Source organism: Carassius carassius, chromosome 36, assembly GCF_963082965.1.
Source record: "Carassius carassius chromosome 36, fCarCar2.1, whole genome shotgun sequence".
Classification (NCBI taxonomy): Eukaryota; Metazoa; Chordata; class Actinopteri; order Cypriniformes; family Cyprinidae; genus Carassius; species Carassius carassius.
In genome coordinates, this window is record NC_081790.1 from 16,671,323 (window position 1) to 16,690,492 (window position 19,170).

Below are 19,170 nucleotides of genomic sequence, written 5' to 3' on the forward strand. Positions count from 1 at the left end.
CTATTCTTTCTTAACATGTAGACTTATATTGGTGATTTTATTATACTAAGCTTTTCCCCCAGAGTTAGATTCATGCTTCACTGTTAATGTTATTATTAAATAATTAGGCCTATTATAACATTGCATTCAGTTAGAGAGCAAAGGAATGACAACATAACTGGCACATTATTTGTTTTGCATTGCTTTTTACCTTCTTCTCGAAACTCTATCCTATCCTCTTTTTTTTTTAGAATATTCAGAGAATTTTCTATTCTTCTTTTCAGCATTTATTTTAGGCTATAAAACACGGGCGGCGGTGTCTTATCCTATTGGTGATTAATGTAAAATGAATGCTAAAATAAGACTTTTGTGATTGCGGATCATGGTCTCATAGGCTACTATGAAAAATAATGTTTAATAAACACAAATGAATCTGCCAGTGGGGGCGGGGCCACAAATCCGTGATTTTACAAATCCGAGGGAACGGATTGCGAATGCGTGCGCACGGATTATGAATTTGTGGGTACGGATTCAAAAACTGAAGGTTCGGTTTACAAAAACTGAGCGCACGGATTGGGAATTCGTGGGTACAGTTTATTAAATTTTTGTTAAACCGAGGGGACGGATTGCAAAACCGTCGGCACGGACTGTATTTTTTTCTCCTACAGGTGACTTCTCGGGCTCGAGAAAATAGAGGTCAAATAAAAAAATGTTTAAAAAAAAAAATCTCTACTGTTTGTTTTAAAAATAATAAAAACTGATATTCTGTAAATTATATAATCAAGGAGATACTCTTTATAAATCAAGCAATGGCACATATCCTGCATAAGAATAATCTGGTTTCCTACCAGCTAAAGGTGCCAAAATTGAAGCAAACTGCTGAAATACAAAGATACAGATAGCCGAACTGAGAGTTGGAAGTGATTATCATGCAGTAATTAAGTCTAGGTAAAAACTCGTGTCCCAGAGTACAGCTGACACACTGGAGACCGCTGGAGGCCTGCTTCATACGTCTCCTGTCAGCCACATGTTCCGCACAACAGCGATGAAGAGGGCCACAGTGTATGAATCTATCTCAAGAGGGAGGATGCAGAGCAACCTACACAAACATTCATCATCCTGCGTGACCAGGATCGATCGGAAGCTCATCTTCAGTATTCCACCTTCAGCCAGTCGATCTACTGCACACCACTGCTTTCACCCAAGAGTGACTCACAGCTCAGAGAGACAGGCCTGCACATGGACAGGCTATTCAGCTGCTGTAAATTGATGTTAAAATAACGTAATGATTTATGTTATTATGAATTAATTAATTTGTCTTCTACTAAGGAAAGTAAACCTACTTTATAAGCAGTTTGCATAAAAATAAAATTGCAGTTGTACAAGACATGGTGCTAATTGTTGGTTTCCATTTTTAATCAAATTGCATTTCAGAAGCAAAATATGTGTGGCTCATATTATATGATTCCAGGCCTGAAATAGTTATTATTGTGGCACATGTACATAAAGACATAAACCCAAGAAACAATTCTTAATGAGGAAAGAAAGGGATAGCTCATCCAAAAAATGACTAAAAGCCCAAACTGTATGATTCTTTCTTCTGTATGATGTATTCAAAATTCAGTTATTTCATACCAAGTATTGTTAAGATCTATTAACATATTTACTAATGTATTGCTCAAGTCTTGCTGATATACAAATTATAATTACATATTATTTATTATTTATAATTGTGGACAATGCACATTTCTTAATATTTAACCTAAAATGTGTTTTAATGTCACTATTGATGAGGATTGCATGATCCTTAAATAATATCAGGCTTGAAAAGCAAGGGTATCTGTGTTAGTAGCTAAGGTGTTGCTATGCGGTTGCTAAGGTACCCCGAGTGATTGCTTGGATGTTACTATGTGGTTTTGCTAGGATACTCAGGGTGGTTGCTTGGGTATTACTTGAATAGTGTGAGCATGATTCGCAAGTTACCAGCATGTCTCTAGCATGTTTAGCATGTTACTAAAATGATGTAAACGTGTTTCAAGCATGTTTAGCCAGTTGTTAGCATGTTGTTAACATGATTAGCAAGTTACTAGCATTTGTTAGTATGTATCTAGCATGATTAGCAAGATTGAGATGAGTAGCATGATTGACATGCTACTAGCATGATCCTAGTATGTTTAACATGTTACTAGCATGATTTGTTTTCTTTTGTTGTTCAGTCATTTAATTTACATGTGTATTTCAATTTTTTCTGCCCTTTTTAATTTATTTATAAATTTAAAAAAGAGAGTAATAATTTACAATACAATAAAGTACAATCAAAAGCTTTAAATGTCATCATATTGCACTTGAATAAAGTTAAAGGTGTAAGCTGCTGATTGTCCTGCAGGTCACCTCATAATTATGTCTTCTTTGCTTTGCTATCTGCTTTACGATTACTCCAGAGCCCTCGTAGATCTACAAAGATTTTCAAGTACTACTTAAAGTTAATATGGTTTTGGGATACGGTCCGCAAGTCTAAGATGATTCGTGTGATCGTTTTTACGCTCAACTGAAGCTTACGATGCTTTTGGGAAACACAGCCCAGGACAATTTGTAATGTAGGCTGCACACAAATTAATGTTAATGTTAATTAAAGACCAAGGCTAGTAAACGTCTCCTTATTAACTGCATGTTGGATTAGACTAAGTTAACACTTAACCATAAACACAAAAACAGACCACACAAATGGCTTTTATTGGTTTATTTCATTGGCAAACAATAATTGTCAAGTGCTTTCCATCAATCGATTTCTTACGTCCATTAAAAATATTTCATAAGGTTAACTTATAGGTTACTTGTGGTCAATCTGCACAAGATCAACATGCTTGTTTCCTTTGCAGCTCCTTTAAATACTAGACCAAGCGTTGGTCTTTTAGGTGGTTTTGATAGTCTGGTTTGTTAATTGTATAATAAATAAAAAAAAGAAAACAGATAGAATACAAAAAGATTAGATAAGCTATAGTGTTAGTTTCTTTTTCTTTTTAAAAAAAAAATAGATACAAATACATTTTAGTATATTTATTTTTCACTCGGGATAATACAATATAATATAAATGAGAAATGGAAATCAGTGGTCACCAGAACTGTTTGGCAACCAACTTTCTTCAAAATATCTTCTTTTCAGATTATTTTGAGGTTTCATTTTTGGGTGAACTATCCCTTTTTAGAAAACAAACAATGATATATTTTAAATCATGTTTCAACTCTCTTTATCCATACAATGAAAGTCAATGATATAACAGTACTTTTCATTAATGGGTGAACCCTTTAAGTACACTAATGAAGATCATTTAAAGAGTGTTTCAATTGTCTTTTTTCAACACAATGAAAATCTGTTTGGACCAAAACCTAATTAGATCCCACTGACTTCCACTGTATATTTAAAATATTAAATGATAGTTTCATTATTTGGATGAACTATCCCTTTGAAGGCAAGATGATGCTGCATTGCATTTCAGCTTTTTCCTACTAAACCATATCAATATTGGTTCGTTTTACAATCCGACTGCAACAAAACTGGCTGGTTTTCACCGATTGCTTGTGTCCAGCTCTTGAAACACATTCTGAGTTAAGGCCTGTTTGTCTGAAGGGAATATGTGTGGGCGAACTGCAGAGAGATTTTCTTTTCTTGGAGCTATGAAAAAGTGGGCCATGCTGGAGAGAGTGCATAATCCCGCTTTAGTATCCTAAATATGACCAAGTTTATAAAACTAGTGTTTTAACATGGCCATTATCCCAGATGACAACACACCATGAGTGTCCAGCAGTAAGACGGCAGTCACCAATTTCCTTCTCAATGCCAAATCCAGTTTTTAGCGGAGATATGTGGCCAATCATCACTAAATCTCCTCGGGCAGTTCTCTCATTACAGCCTTTTGAATCATGCGCTATTTAACTGAGGTACATTTTCCATGGCAGTAAGGCATCCACAGGGATTTTTTTTATGACAGGATCTCTGTGCTTTGTCTGTCCCAAAATCTTTCACGTTTTAGATTTGACCTTACATGGTTGTTAAAAAAGACATATGCATCTTCGAAATAAGTCCTTCCCTCAGTGCATATCAATCACCAGCTGTTATTCTTATCCCGTGTCATGCAGTTTTGCCTGAGAGCTCTTTCGGATCAATGATATTGAGCCATCGGCATATTCTGGACTGCCACCTCAATGCAGCTGTGACCTCCACACAGGGGAAAGGGAAAAAATCAGGATCACACATGAAGAGGAGCATCAAATTCTACAAACTTCCTTGCAAAACACATTTTTGAGGAGAAACACATGACCGTGCGTACACACCCACCTGTCACTCTTCATGGGTGATATATAGGTCTCTGGTTTTCAAAATACCTGCATTCACAGGCTTTCAATCTAGGTTGAGCCATTGGGGACAGAAGAAGAAACATTTTTATCTACAAAACTTGAAGCACCCATCAGACCTGACATATTTGAAAAGCTTGTGCCTTCCTCTTTAAAATTGCATTTATCCAGAGAGACAAACAGTCATACCAGTGGAGGTCAGATCGAGACCATTATCTTATCATCAACCCCCAGCATTCATTACAGACCCCTTTCACATCAAACATGCATGTTAAAGTGAATGGCAGACTACAGTTTTAATCGCAAAGCAAATGGTGTAAATAATGTTGTTGTATCACACAAGTTAGTTCAATGCAGTGGTTAGATTTGCATGAGAGAAGAAACTGCAAAGTCATCAAGTGAGCACTCGTTGATCTTCGAAAAGAAGCCATGGGACAAAATTTTCAGTTCATTGATGAGGTTAGAAAAATCTAAACTATAGCTTTGATTCAAGGCCTCTGTCTGCTACAATATGTTTTCATAAGCTGCATGTACTAGAATACTGTAGCAAGTGTTAACATTTAATCCTCAAAACTAGTTACTATTGTTTGTATTAATTACTACAAAGTAAACTAATGTTTTGCAGTCAACAATTTATTAGACTCTTATAATTTTTCTTCCAATTTTGCTATCTTCTTAGCAATTTTCAGCAACACACTTTTAGATCATTTCAATTTATATTATTCTAGTCTAATGCAATAGATTCTAGAGGTCGACCAATATTGGATTTTGCCGATAGCTAGGTTGAACCACACTGGGCGATACCAATTAATTAACCGATAGTTTAATTAAATGAAAATTGTGCTTTATATACAAAAAAAAAAAAGTAGTACTAGTAGTAGTAGTAGTAGTAATAATAATAATAATAATAATAACAACAGTAATAGTAATAGTAAATGTTGAAATTACCACACTCTAATAGGGCCCTATGAAATCTGTTTAACTTTTTCCTAAATTCCATTTTATTTATTTCCAAATACTGTTATTTAATTTTTCTGGATTCTGTAATTTTCCATTGTAATTTTAATCCACTCATTTTTAATAGTTAAATTAAAGTGTATTAATCATAAAGTAAGTCTAATTAAATAAAATCATGAAACTTACACATTTTTAAATAAGTTTAATAAAAGTTTAACAGAAATTACATGATTAGGGCCCTATAAAATGTTTTATTGTTTCTCAAATTCTGTTTAGCATGTCTAATAATATGAATGCATAAAACAACTTAATTTATTTATTTTTTCTTAAAGGAGCCTAATGATTTTTCCCTTCAAAAATTCTGTGTATTTACATGTTTATTGTTATCAAATCAAGGCATGAAACTTAAGCAAATTAAGCAAACTTTTTTTGGGAAACAAGGGGGATTTACTATTAAAATTAAAACATGGAAGAAACGTTGTGTAATTTTTCCTATGTACATCCTACTAAACAATATATTTCAAAACCGGACTTTTATTTTGACGGGTTGCAAAATAAACTAATACCTTTACAATTCTGTGCATGTGATATCATGCTTTTTCTCAAATCAAACGGTCAGATGCTCATGAAGTGACTCTCGGAGCAGTTCTGGAGATGTTGTTCATGTGTTTTCGTCCTTGTTTAGTGAGACGACAGACCCTGAAATCACCGCGAGCGTCACGCGCTCTAAACTGTGAATTCCGTTTTTTTATGAATGGATTCCGTCCACGTTTTCCGCAATGTGGAAATCATAGAGCCCTACAATTATCAAAGTATAATGTAAACTCTCACACTTGAACTCCTGTTATTGAACACTCAAGTGATTATCTAATCAGAATAAAAGAGCAGCGCTGAATCTAGGAGAACTCACCGGTGTCACTCATCCAGACGCGTAGCGTTCAACTCGAGCAGCAGTCTAAAACTGTTTATTTATTCACCAAACAGACACGTTTACTTCAAGAATGAACAGTGAGGCAAAGGGAAGTTTGAAGTCCAGTGTTTAAAAACTGAGCAAACGGAAAGAGCGTTCTATATTATAGCTCTATAAATGAAGCATACAGACTATTAGAGCCACAGAAAGACAAACGTTTCGATGGAAATGCTCAATATACAATTCATTATGTACATTAACAACGATTCGGTGGGAATATAATGTAATTAAATGTTAAACTATGTGAATGGCGCTCTGGGGCGCGGCAGGATTTCCTGTTTGAAGTGTCTCTCTCTGATCAGCGTGCCGCATCATGTGTCTAAACAAGCAGCACGTGCTGTCAGTGATTTCAGTCACTGGAGGCCGCTCTCGCACTGTATAATGAAAATAGAGCCTTCTCAGCCGCACCAGCAACAGCCGCAAGCCAGGAAACTATCAGCCGATCCAGCAAGGGACGAAACGCAGAAAACTATCAGAATGGATTTTTGCCGATAACCGATTGTTCCAGCAAGCAACTATCGATGCCGATTAATTGGCAAAACGATAAATCGGTCGACCTCTGAAAGATTCTACCATCCATTCAAAAACCAAATTTATATACATACATACATATATATATATATATACATACATATATATATATATATATATATATATATATATATATATACATATATATATATATATATATATATATATATATACATACATATATATATATATATATATATATATATATATATACATACATATATATATATACATACATATATATATATACATACATATATATATATATATATATATATATATATATATATATATATATATATATATATATATATATATATATATATATATACATGTTACATTTAACTACATATTACATATTTAAACTAGAAATCTAATAAATAAACAGAAATAGAGAGTTTAGAAAATTTACTAACACCAATAAAACAAATGGAATAGACACTATATAATAGGTAGGTGCTAGTTTGTGCTAAAAATATGCTACTAAAATAAACAGTAAATGTTTGAATAGACATGTAGCATTAGTACCTATGAAGAATTAGGCCTAATAATACAACTGGAATAGATACCAGCAACAACTGAAATACATATTTGGAAGTGAACACTTGATATTTTAATTACCTACTAGCTCTGGGATACTGAGTAGCAAAGTATTAAATAAAAAAAGTAACTGATGGAAAAGGAAAAATATTAACTTATACACTAGTTACATAAACAGCATATTTCCATTCTCATTTTTTATACTATGCGTTTCTCGCGTACCAGTTCATAAGAAGAGCAGATGACGGTACAGCACCCTGGACAGCGACAATCTAAACGCCTTACAAGCAGAAGCCCTCTGACAGTAGGCATGTGGAAAACACGGTGACCTGGAACTCATTTACTGACAGAATGGTCCCAACTTCTAGTAACATCGCAATAATAAGAAAAAGATGCAGTGTTATTTTTTCTTTGCAATTGTGAGCAATTGAGCAATTGAGTTGCTGCTTTGAATCAAAAGTAGCCAATAACTGAATGTTAAAATGTGCTTTCGAGGAACATGCCGTCATGAAAAAAAAACGATGGGATCAGTCAAATTTCTTATTATACAAAGGTCATAAAAATGTGGTTTGCAAACAGGTGACACAGTTGGCTGGAAGATATTACCCGCGTCCTGAGTGCCGTTTTAGAGGCTCCACTCCCAGTGCAGTTGATCTGAAGGCCCATTAAACCAGCGCAGACCAGCAACTTTCTATTCCCAACAGAGCAATGAGCTTTAGGTCCTGACGGCAATGGTTGAAGATCGGAATCATTTTGGCCTTCTATAACTTATCATATCCGAGCATACATGCTGTGGGCCCTGTCTATGGCTCCGCCATGAACAGCGCTAGTTTATTTGAACTGTCTTGAGGAAAGAATTTGGTGTACTACAAATGAGCAGCGAGCGAGCGAGTGTGTGCCTAAGCACATGTCTTTACATATGTCTGACGATACCACGAAAAACCTTTAAGCGTTTTATTCCTGCCCAATATTGCTGCAGAGACGCCCCCACAAGCCCCCATCTGTTACTTACACAAAACATTTAGATGTCATCCGCACCACACATAAGTATACAACCGAAGCCGACGGCCAATATCAGTTTGCAAGCCCCTGCACAAGCTTTTTGTTGGCAGTCTATAAACTTACCGCAGTCTTCACACAAGATCCTCCCAACATCTTTTTTCAGGTTTTTCCCACTTGTATCTAAGGGCGCAAACGACGCTTTAAAAACCAAGGGTTCATCAGTTGGGTCCATGAAAAATATATACTTGTGATTCTTCTTCACTTTGGCGCACGGAGCCTCCGAGCTAAATTCCCCCACGGTGACGAGCTGCTCCCGCTCCAGACCCCCGCTGTTTCGTGGCCACACGTCCAGGACTTTGACATGCACACTGTACGGCTCCGCTGAGACGTTCTGAGGCGCGGACTGCACCTTGCCCTCAATCACCACGGCGGATCTGTAAGCCTGGTCCTGCAGGGAATTCAGACTCGGGGAGTAGCAGGCGAAGGAGACCCCGATGAGCAGCATGGATAAGTGTACCGAATCAAGCCTCCTCATGCCGCCTGCTTTGGCTCGATGGTCGGTGGTCGCGTTGCGGCAGGGCTGCGGGGCGATGGCGGTGGAGCTGGGTTGACGGCTGAAGAGACTGCGAATAGGCTCCAGTAGCACGGCGGCGCGGCAGACCTTGCGTAAGTGTCCATGCCATCGGGATCCGCTGCTTTTTTCCGATAGATTTGCAATCGGGAAACACCAGCTGGGAACCGGAAACGGCGTAATGCTGCTGGGTTAAAACAGATTCCTCAACTGCATTCTTCCGAAGCGCATCGTAAAACAAAGGGAAAGTCGTGGACACGAAGACACGAGCAGGTATCCGCAAGACGCCGCCACTCAATCTTTGCCCCGAGATTGCAGTGGTGAGCGCGCCCTACTCGCCACTGGCTGCTGTGTATCTTCCACTGCAGTCGAATATGAAATGCTGCAGTAAACTATTAGGGGTACTTTCGATATCGCCTCAGCACAAACGTTGTGAGAATCCACTTTCGTAGCGACAAAATGCTGTTGCCGTATCCCTCGGCCCCCTTTCTATCCACAACCCCGATCTATCAGGGCAAGATTCCCTGCACAAACGGCAGATTCACGGCTGAGTTGCTGAAACGAACGCCCATGCGCCGGCGTGTGTGTCTTTAGACTCGGACACCCCGAGAAAAATTGTCAATCCATGATCTCTCCTATGGCCAATCCTCATCAAATTAAGGGAGAAAAAGTAAGAAAAGAAAAAGAAAGAAAAGAAAAAAAAACCCACCAAATGTATGGTGCAGGGAAGCGCCCGGCTCAAATCTCCTTGTAAATCGTTAGAGCACCGCAGAGGGATGCGCTGCTTTGAGCGCGATTGCTAACAGTGCGAATGAATGAGCTTTGAATGAGTTTTGCGTCTCATTCCATTACTAAATCATGCCCTGCATTCAGGTCACATTCGCCGTCCTGCCTCAGAAAAAAAATGATAGTGAGGCGTTGCATCAAATCCGTAGACTACGTCTTGTATCCGTTGTATTGCTGATGCCTGGACAAATGAGAACATTTTTAACAAATGAAATGACGGAACATCACGAATGTAGCAGCAGACTGCATTTATACATAAAGCATTTAAAGACATACTTGGCACGCACGAAATGTTTGAAAGGAGAAGATATATATCAAATATTAGATTTTAATTGGTTAGAAACGATACATAACAACCTAAATCCTGTACTAAACGAGAGCTTAACCTGTGGATCCGCAAAGGAGCGCAGCTACGGCTTCACTAAGGGCGACATCTGCTGTTCTGTGCGCACACAGCGGAAGCCACCTTTCTAACTTATAAGATGACTGTGGGAAATAATGGGCAATAAATAGTGCAAGCTGACGTCTCTCAGACGTTTTAATTTATTCAATTTTAAATTAACGAACAGTACACAGTACACAAGAGTAGTCCAGGACTAGTGTCCCTTAATTGGAGTCACTTGGGGTTAGGGTCTTGCACAAGGCACAGTGGTGATAGTTCATAAACTGACCCTTGCTGAGATTTCACTGCTTATTTGTAGGTTGCTGAATGCTTTCCTTAAGAAGAAGAAGAAGAAGAAAGCAAACCAAGCTTATAGTGTTTATGGCCTATCTGACAGGACCAAAATTGTGATTTCAGAGATATATGAAATATAAATATATATTTAACACATTCTATTAGACAAAAAATGTCTTTAAGTGTTGAAGTGGTGCATTGTGCCATATCAAGTTAAATGAGTAACTATAACATTGTGGTATAGATAGGCCTTTAAAATCAAAGGGTTTGGCAGTTTTACTGCTCATTTAGGGTGTGACACTAAAAATAGTTTATTGTCAATATTTCTACATCTACATTCTAATTATCATGTAATTGCTATAAAAATGTACGCAAAGTGTCGAACATGTATAAAGGAATTTAAAAGAGGAAACTCTTGTCCTTAAAGGGTCATTCTGAAAGAGAGTATTTAATCAATAAATATTTTCATTACATTCATTTAAAACTTCTAATAAAATGTAATAATATATACAATATATAATAACAAAATTGCAAAAAATGCAAATATAAAAATATAAGCATATTAAATAGCTTTATTGCTATATATAATTATTCAGTCAAATACAAAACAGCGAAAAATTACTGAAATGTTATTTTTGGTTTATGTGTTAAGAAAACATATAGGCTTTAATATCGCATGTTAAAAGTTTCTTTATTACTTGTAGATTACACAGGCAGAGTACACAAACTCGCTAAAAACAAAACTCAAAACTGATCGATCATTAAAACGCAGTGGCGAGACTCGGCGGTTACTGTCCATGGTTCTGAAACAGCGCTGTCCTCGACCTCCCACCGACCAAACTACACTGAACTACAAAGTAAAATATTAATGTAACGAAATGGTTTTTTATAAAGGTACAACCACTTTAAATTAATCCGAAAAATAAGTCATGACACAGTCCACGTGTACACGTGACAACAAGACCCTTTTAAGCGTCATCCTCTCTCTATAGCTAAACCATTTGATCATATCAGATATGATCGAGCTTATTCACACTTTTCTAAACACTACAAACGTTTTATTATGTTTAAATAAGTTAGTCTCCACTGGATTTTGATACACCCTTTAAAAAGAAATGTCTTTAATGGTTTATTTAAGCACCGTAAATATTTTAACATTTTCACCCCCTGAGTTAAATTAGGTTTAAAAACTTCATCAGGTTACATTCATACGTTTTTCAGCAAATTAATTCTAGATAACATTGGTTGACTAGACAAGTGAGGTAGGCTTACTTTAGAGTTATTTGAAACAACCCACTTTGATAGAACACAAATGATAAAGTTACATGATAGAACCAATACGTTTTTATGTGATTATTTGTTTTTATAACCACTGTGACGTATATGGAAGATAATAAAACACGTGCATATTACTTTCGCATGCACACTTAGGCTAATTTAACAACCAAGTTAAAAGGTGATCGCGACTCTAGTTATCGATTCTACGACATTTGCAGCTTCCAGCTCGCCAAATACTCGGAATAAATTTCATATGAGATGTATGTGAAGTATTCTCCAATATCAAAACAGCTAAAACGCAGCACGTCCAGCTGCAGTAGCGCGAAAGCAACAGTGCGGGGCGCAAGAGCTGTTTGATTTTCCCCAGCTGAGCGTGCTGACATCAGACTCCACGCGCACAGCGTTGAGCTCGTGCGTGCGTCCGTCTCCATGCCACGACTCGCTCTTTCGTTCCATCTTGTGAACGGCGCATCGGTGAAGCAGCACCGCGACAGTGTTTACAGTAGGCCTTCTGGGCTTACAGGTTTTCATCTTTTTTTTTGACCGTGTTCAACTGCGAAGGGCTTGCACAGGGGCTAACGCTCTGCCTGCAGACTGAGCGGGGTAAGATATGCCGAACCACGTCGCTCGTTATGGAGGTCTGCGACTTTGGCAACAGCACTGCACTTTACGATCATATGTTATGGTATTCTGCGGTATACTTGTTCTTTTTTTTTCTTTTTTCTTTTTGTCAGTATAACAACCACGGAATTAATGTTCGCAGCCGTGGGCAGATATCACAGACTGCTTGCGCAAACTCGTTAACTGTTTACAGTGCTGACAGACAGCGAGGCTGTCAGACTCGGTCTGTCTGTTGCGGCAAATCCAGTGTGCCATAGTGTGACTGTGACATACCGTTATGAGTTCAAGCTCACAGAGTACCTTAGACCAAAAGCAAGCACACCTTTAAGTGACGCTAATGAATTGGAGTCGACGGTCCCTCTTTCCATCACTCGGTGTCTTTTTTTACGCACTGTCACTTGTGTTAGGCCCATGTCAAGAGGTTTACAGGTGCATTAGAAGTTTCAAATGACAAAATGTTAAAGTAACAATTAAGAATAACCAGTTAAGACATTCTTCATTCTAGCAAGCAACAGGCCACACAAAGTTAGGGACCACTAATATTTTATGTTTAGCCTGAGGTAATTTAATTATCTTATTGTTATTGTATACTTTAGAGAAACATTAAACACTGAACAAATAAAGGGTCTGGTAATTTACGTTCATTCCATCTAATTATTGCATTTCTGAATTTCAGTCATTTTCAGTGTTTCTATGTTCCTTCATTGCTTAATCTGAGGACTGAGGAAAATAGCATTTTTTTTCCTGTTTATTACCACTCACACAAATATACAAACAAACTAAGAAGCCTGGAAAATGCATTGAAAACACGTCGAGGCTCTCTCAACTGAACATTTATTATTATAATAGCCTACATATTTCAAGGCACAAATCAGTGAACATATTTATCTAAATTTTACGCATTTAAAAGGAAATCAATCTATACATCATATTTTAATCTACGTTACTGCAGACTTTAGAGTTAGGGGATTTTATCTTTTATCTTTTTGTTCTTTCTTTTATAGCTTGCATTGGTATTATAGTTGTAACTTTAAGATTAAAATAACATTTATGGTCAAGAACATTGTTTATTAATGACGATGTGTTATTTTTTTACGTCCACAGCTCATTTATGAAAGTAAAAAGGTACGATTAGATGCATCAGAATATTTCAATGTGCATGTCTCGCCTATGAAAAAAATGCGTTTTGCTCGTCAAATCCGATACGTCTATCACAATTGTATTAATTTTTAACAAACACGCTGCTAAATTATTTAAATGTTTTGTAAACCAAGTGATTAGAGAGAATCATTTTTTGGATTCGTGAAATAAACGTTTATTTCCCAGGGTTATTGCTTACAATTTCAATTAAATTACAGAGCAGTTCAGTGAAGTTAAAGAAAATTAATTCTAAACAGTGCAATTATCCAATCCAATTTTTTTTATGTTTTTGTAAAATAGCTTAGTCGTGGGTTTAAATATGGGCAAGGTTTCTATAACTACAGGAAAACACGCAAATATACTAATAACTAATAAAAATCGAATTCACAGTGATGCATTTCTACATTTATAAAACAGTTTGCTTTGAAAAGCATGTTTTAAACCGATAAATATAGATTTTTTTTTATTTTGTATTACATTCCCAAATGTTTTTTTAATTAATTATATAGATTTTGTGCGGATTGACAAAGAAAATAGTAAGAAACAAAGCCTTTAGATTTTTATTAACATTATGGCTATGCATTTTACATATTTTAGTAAATTATAGTAGTCTGTTTTACTCTTTTAGTCTAGTATTTTTTAATAAATATACAAGTTCCAGAAACCCATTAGGCTACTCATTTGCCTATGCTTACGAAATAACATATTTTGTATTCTGTATAAACAGACTAGGCCTATATGTCATCTGAGAAACGCTACCGCTATATTGAGACGAACTGCATGAACTGTGTCAGTGTTCTTATAATATGCACGCCACGTTTAGTTTTAGTACGTAGAGATATATTCTCCTGCTTATATGTAACCGTCATTCAACACATATTACTCTAAACAAATTTGGTAAGAATGCATCCATCACAATTGTATCAATGTAAATTTCAAAACATATCTATTAATCTTAAAATTCAACTGTTAGGCCTACATCATTTTCTTCAAACAGGTCTTGAATACAATATCACAAAAGCCTTTTCAGACACGCAAACTTCTCTCACATGCAGGCGACGCTGAGCCTATATTTTTTACATGGAGATTTTTTTCGATGTTAAAAGGTGAACAACTACAAAACAAAACAAAAAAATGGTTATTTAGTTGATTATGATGAATAATTTAATGAATATTTATTTGTATAAATGCACGTTCTTATGTTAGGCTATTGGATGGAAATAACTCGCACTAGATAAGTACGTCACATAAACCTACAGAAAATTTAATAATATGTAACAACTCACGTCTCTACCCATATAAAATTCAACCACCTTTAAAGCTGTAGAAATCAAACACTGAATCGAGCTATTTATTAGCTCAAAACCATAGCCATTTAATGCATTTTGCATTAGTGCATCAATACGAACGCATATGAAAAACATATTTCCAATAAATTATTTTTATTTTTGCCATGACAAAAATAGCCGAAGTGAAGGATAAACTAAATGAAAGCCTAAAAAACACAACCGGTCTGCTCCAAAATGTTTATTACATTTTGAGAAAAAACAAATCTCATTAAATATTAGTAGGCTAAATACCATAGGGATGCGTGAGCGATATAATTAAAATTCCTATCAATTTCTATCACTTCGCATATAGAAAACTCAAGCATTTTTTTCGTTTTTGGCCACATTTAATGTCCCATATACAATTTTAACCAGTTTAATAATTAGTTTTTTAAACATGGATAAGAACTTAAACGACAACGACGCTTAAGCAAATGGCTATGCTACATATAGCCTAGACTAAAATACATTGACAGGAGTGAGAAATATTGTAGGCTATATTAAGACACGCGGTGAAGGCAGCACACACTTAGTACGCAGTCATTAGAATTTTTTACTTTCGCTTTGAATTGAATTCATCGTCATCTTCCAGGACAGACATAATGTGCGATTAGAGAGTACGGCTGCAGTGTTAGACCATCTGTACGGTGAATTTGTTCGGATTCTGCACAGGTCTGAACAGCGCTCGTCTTCTCTCCTCACACAGATCTCGCGAGAGCGGTGGCGTGGCTGCTTGGCAGTAGGCTTGCAGTAAGACTGAGGGAGAAGGCAGGCAGCATCATGGCGGACAGAGACAGTGGAAGTGAGCAGGGAGGAGCAGCCACGGGCCCGGGTGTCGGTTCCATGCACCCAGTGACAGGAGGGGCGGGCTCGGCTTCCGGGCTGCAGCACGAGACGCAGGAGCTCGCCTCGAAGCGGGTTGACATCCAGAACAAGCGCTTCTATCTAGACGTAAAGCAGAACGCGAAAGGCCGCTTCTTGAAGATAGCAGAAGTCGGGGCCGGGGGAAACAAGAGCCGCCTCACTCTCTCCATGTCTGTGGCTGTCGAGTTCCGCGACTACCTGGGGGACTTCATCGAGCACTATGCCCAGTTAGGGCCGAGCAACCCAGACATAGCGCAGGACGAGCCACGGCGGGCGCTGAAGAGCGAGTTTCTAGTGCGTGAGAATCGGAAGTACTACATGGATCTGAAGGAGAACCAGAGGGGCCGCTTTCTGAGGATCCGGCAGACCGTCAACCGGGGGCCCGGCTTGGGATCAGCGCAAGGCCAGACCATCGCTCTTCCAGCCCAGGGACTTATCGAGTTTCGCGACGCGCTCGCCAAACTCATCGACGACTACGGAGTGGAGGACGAGCCGGCGGAGCTGCCCGAGGGAACCTCGTTAACTGTGGACAACAAGCGCTTTTTCTTTGACGTAGGCTCCAATAAGTACGGGGTGTTCATGAGGGTAAGCGAAGTCAAGCCAACCTATCGCAACTCTATCACAGTGCCCTACAAAGTGTGGTCGAAATTCGGCAGCACTTTCTGTAAATACGCAGACGAAATGAAAAAGATTCAAGAGAAACAGCGGGAAAAAAGGGCATGCGAGCTTCAGCAGCTGCAACCTGAGGAGATGCACGGAGATGAAGGAGACGAGGATTGATAGAGGATAGAAACATGCAAAAAATAATCCGAATAACCTAGAGAGAAATTATACGTACTTTGCTGTTAAAAAAAAATTATGAGAGAGATACATAAAAGATAAGTAACTTTAACTCCAAGGGAGCACTACCCACAAAAATACAAACCTCCACAGTCTGACAGTCCACCCATCGCAGGATATCATCCACTTACCCACCATTAATACAGTAAGCGGCTGCTAAACCAAGTAATAACATTATATATGAACTGTGTTTCCTACTTGACGACAACAGAATTGAGTGTTTCTTTTTCCCTTATTAACCGAGAGCTTTTTTTTTACACGTTCCAAGATATTATAAAAAGTGTTTGCAATGGAGTTACTGGCGAAATTACGAGGAAGCGGTTCCTTTACGTGTGAGCTAATGACTTCAGCACAAATCAGATGTTTTAGTTTTTTTAACCAAAATTTCGAATCATCTGAAGAGGTTGTTATGGTAGCCATGCCACTAGATATTCCAAGCATCACCTGAGGGCTAGATAGGATCCCTGATGGGAGGAAAAAAAAAAACCTGTTGATTGACAGAGGTACAGGGGTCAGCAGAGCAAGCGTCCAGAGGCGGTGGACGCCTCCTTCTCAAACATTCTTAGGAGTATTACCAGTGTATTTTTTTTAATTAAAAGTTCTTGTCATGCAGATGATATGCTATGTATTTGTGTCTCGTTGTCATGCACAGTGTACTAAAAAACAAAAAGGTACTTAAGTAAGAGCAATGACAACAAGAGAATGAGCTCTCGAAAACCTTTTTGTAACGAAACCGGACCCCTCGATACAAACATACAAAGAAACGTATGAAAACGCTCATGTAGAAAAACATACAAAGTATGATTTTGTGAATCAGAAACAACCCACGTTTTTAGTGGGGGATTTGACAAACAATCTGTTAAAGGGTTTAAAAAGAAATATATAGAAATATATAGATATATATTATCAGTCTACCAATGAGAGGATGAGTGGCGCCAAGGAATGCTGTAGTTGCATGTTAACCTGTACACAGCCACATTGAGGTGGATTTCTCAATGTTCGTCCTCAAGGACTCATCTCTGTAATGGTTTCAATGTCCATAACGTCAGTAATGTTTGGTCAGGTAGTTGAATTAATACTTAGTTTTTCTTTTAAGAAACGAGTTGTCTGAAAAGTACGTGTACATACTAAGATAATATATCGACTCTTTTGACTGTTTGATCAGACATCAATGACAAGTCTTTTGAAACGAAAGCCCTTTTTCCATGGGGGCCCTTGAGGACCTGTGTTGGGAGACCCTGACTTTAATGAAACTTGTTGGGGAGCATACTCTTCAGCATTAAACAACCTGGTGCCTTACAGAATCTGCATGCTTATACACTGGCTGGTGCTTTGGATCTAAGTTTGGGTTCTTGTTCATTTTTCTTTTTTTCCTTTTCTTTTCCCCTTTCTTTTTCTCGTCTGGTTTTGTTTGGCCCTGGCCCTCCCGTATGCTATTGCATAACTCATGGTCTGTTCGGTCCAAAAGCAAATCATTCTGATCACAACAAGTGACTCAGAAATCACCTAGGCATTTTTCCTAACCTTGATGAAAATGTATTAGATTCTACATGCCCGACATACGGATGTTTAGTGCTTCTAAACAGACTCCTTTGGTGTGAGGTAAACTTCTGTACTGAAGCCTCTCTGTAGTTTGGCAGTAGTGTGTCACTGTCACAGACCAAAAGCTTAGTCGAGGGGTGTGGCCAGGATTTTTTCCCCCCTTTCCTCGAACTTTTCAGTGTTGCTTCACGTAAATTGTCATTATGGAAACTTTGCTTCACAACATTTGATTTATTTTCTTTCTCTTCCCAATGCTATATTTCATTACGTTGTGCAATATTGAACGTGCCAATGTTGGCAATATATGTATATCAATTAAATATATGATTAATATTTGAAAAGCATGTGGCTGAATTCCACGTTTATTTCTTTAAAAGGTCTTTATTTCTTTAAAGCCTTTATCTGCACTTAAAAAAAGGTCTGTATCTGGAAAAGAAAAACATTTTGATGAACGTTTCACCCAGGTGAAGCGAACACATAGCAGTTATCTCCTGTCTGCACTTTTTGTGAACATTAACATCATAAACCCGTTTCATCTCTTTTCTCCTTGACGTGGGAGGGTTGGGGGTTACTGGAATGAAACGATGGGGTGTTAAGGCCTTTGGGTAAGGGGCAATGAATATGTATCCTTAATTTCCCTACAAATACATACATGGGATGATTCTAATGATGAAGGTGTGTGATGAACTCTTTTCTCTTCAGTGGCACATTGCTTTCCCAGCTGGAGAAAAATGTCTGACCAATGTTTGTTTGAAAATGATCTCAACAAGGAATGCCTTGGTTTTGTTTTTTTCTCCTTTATCTCTTAACTTATGTTCCTTCCCTTTGCAAAGAGGTTTTCACCGAATTACTAATTCGGCGGTTATGCGTCAAATATAATTTATGTACATTTTACAAATTAAAAAATAAAAAGAAATGTTAATTTATCCACCTCTCACGAAAAAGAATGTTCAATATCAATGTTTCTGTGTTTCTTTTCTTGTGTGCAACAGTTCAGGTAGTGGCTGATGTTGTGGCTCCGACTTCAGTGATGTTTTCTATGTGTACACACAGTGGATGTAGCACTTTTGAAGGAACAGAATTATGACCTGAAGCATGCAGACTAACCGATCTGTAATAACACGTCATAATGTCATTTTGATGCAATCTCCTTTTCCTGTATTGGTACTGTTGATTGGCTCCAGTGGTTAAC

The 19,170-nt window shown here is 37.6% G+C and overlaps 2 protein-coding genes across 9 annotated transcripts in view; one reads left to right on the plus strand and one right to left on the minus strand.

Moving 5' to 3' along the window:
* LOC132117319 (pro-neuregulin-2, membrane-bound isoform-like) overlaps positions 1-9,660 on the minus strand; it is a 93,227-nt gene extending 83,567 nt beyond the window's left edge. For 3 of the 7 annotated variants that reach the window (XM_059526536.1, XM_059526539.1, XM_059526535.1), the window contains exon 1: positions 8,456-9,659. In XM_059526536.1, coding sequence (XP_059382519.1) covers positions 8,456-8,867 — 412 coding nt within the window. In that variant the 5' untranslated portion in view covers positions 8,868-9,659. Of the gene's footprint in view, positions 1-8,455 lie in introns of all 7 variants that reach the window. The other 4 variants (XM_059526537.1, XM_059526540.1, XM_059526534.1 and 1 more) reach the window with 3 other exon arrangements.
* Positions 8,893-18,904, plus strand: puraa (purine-rich element binding protein Aa). Of its 2 annotated transcripts, none has more exons than XM_059526545.1 (2): positions 8,893-8,998; positions 15,439-18,904. In XM_059526545.1, the coding sequence occupies exon 2, from the start codon at positions 15,513-15,515 to the stop codon at positions 16,374-16,376; it is 864 nt and encodes a 287-aa protein (XP_059382528.1). In that variant the 5' UTR covers positions 8,893-8,998; positions 15,439-15,512; the 3' UTR covers positions 16,377-18,904. The 2 variants fall into 2 exon arrangements, with proteins under 2 accessions (XP_059382528.1, XP_059382527.1); XM_059526544.1 differs by lacking the exon at positions 8,893-8,998 and adding an exon at positions 12,069-12,246.
* The last annotated feature ends 266 nt before the right edge of the window (positions 18,905-19,170 follow it).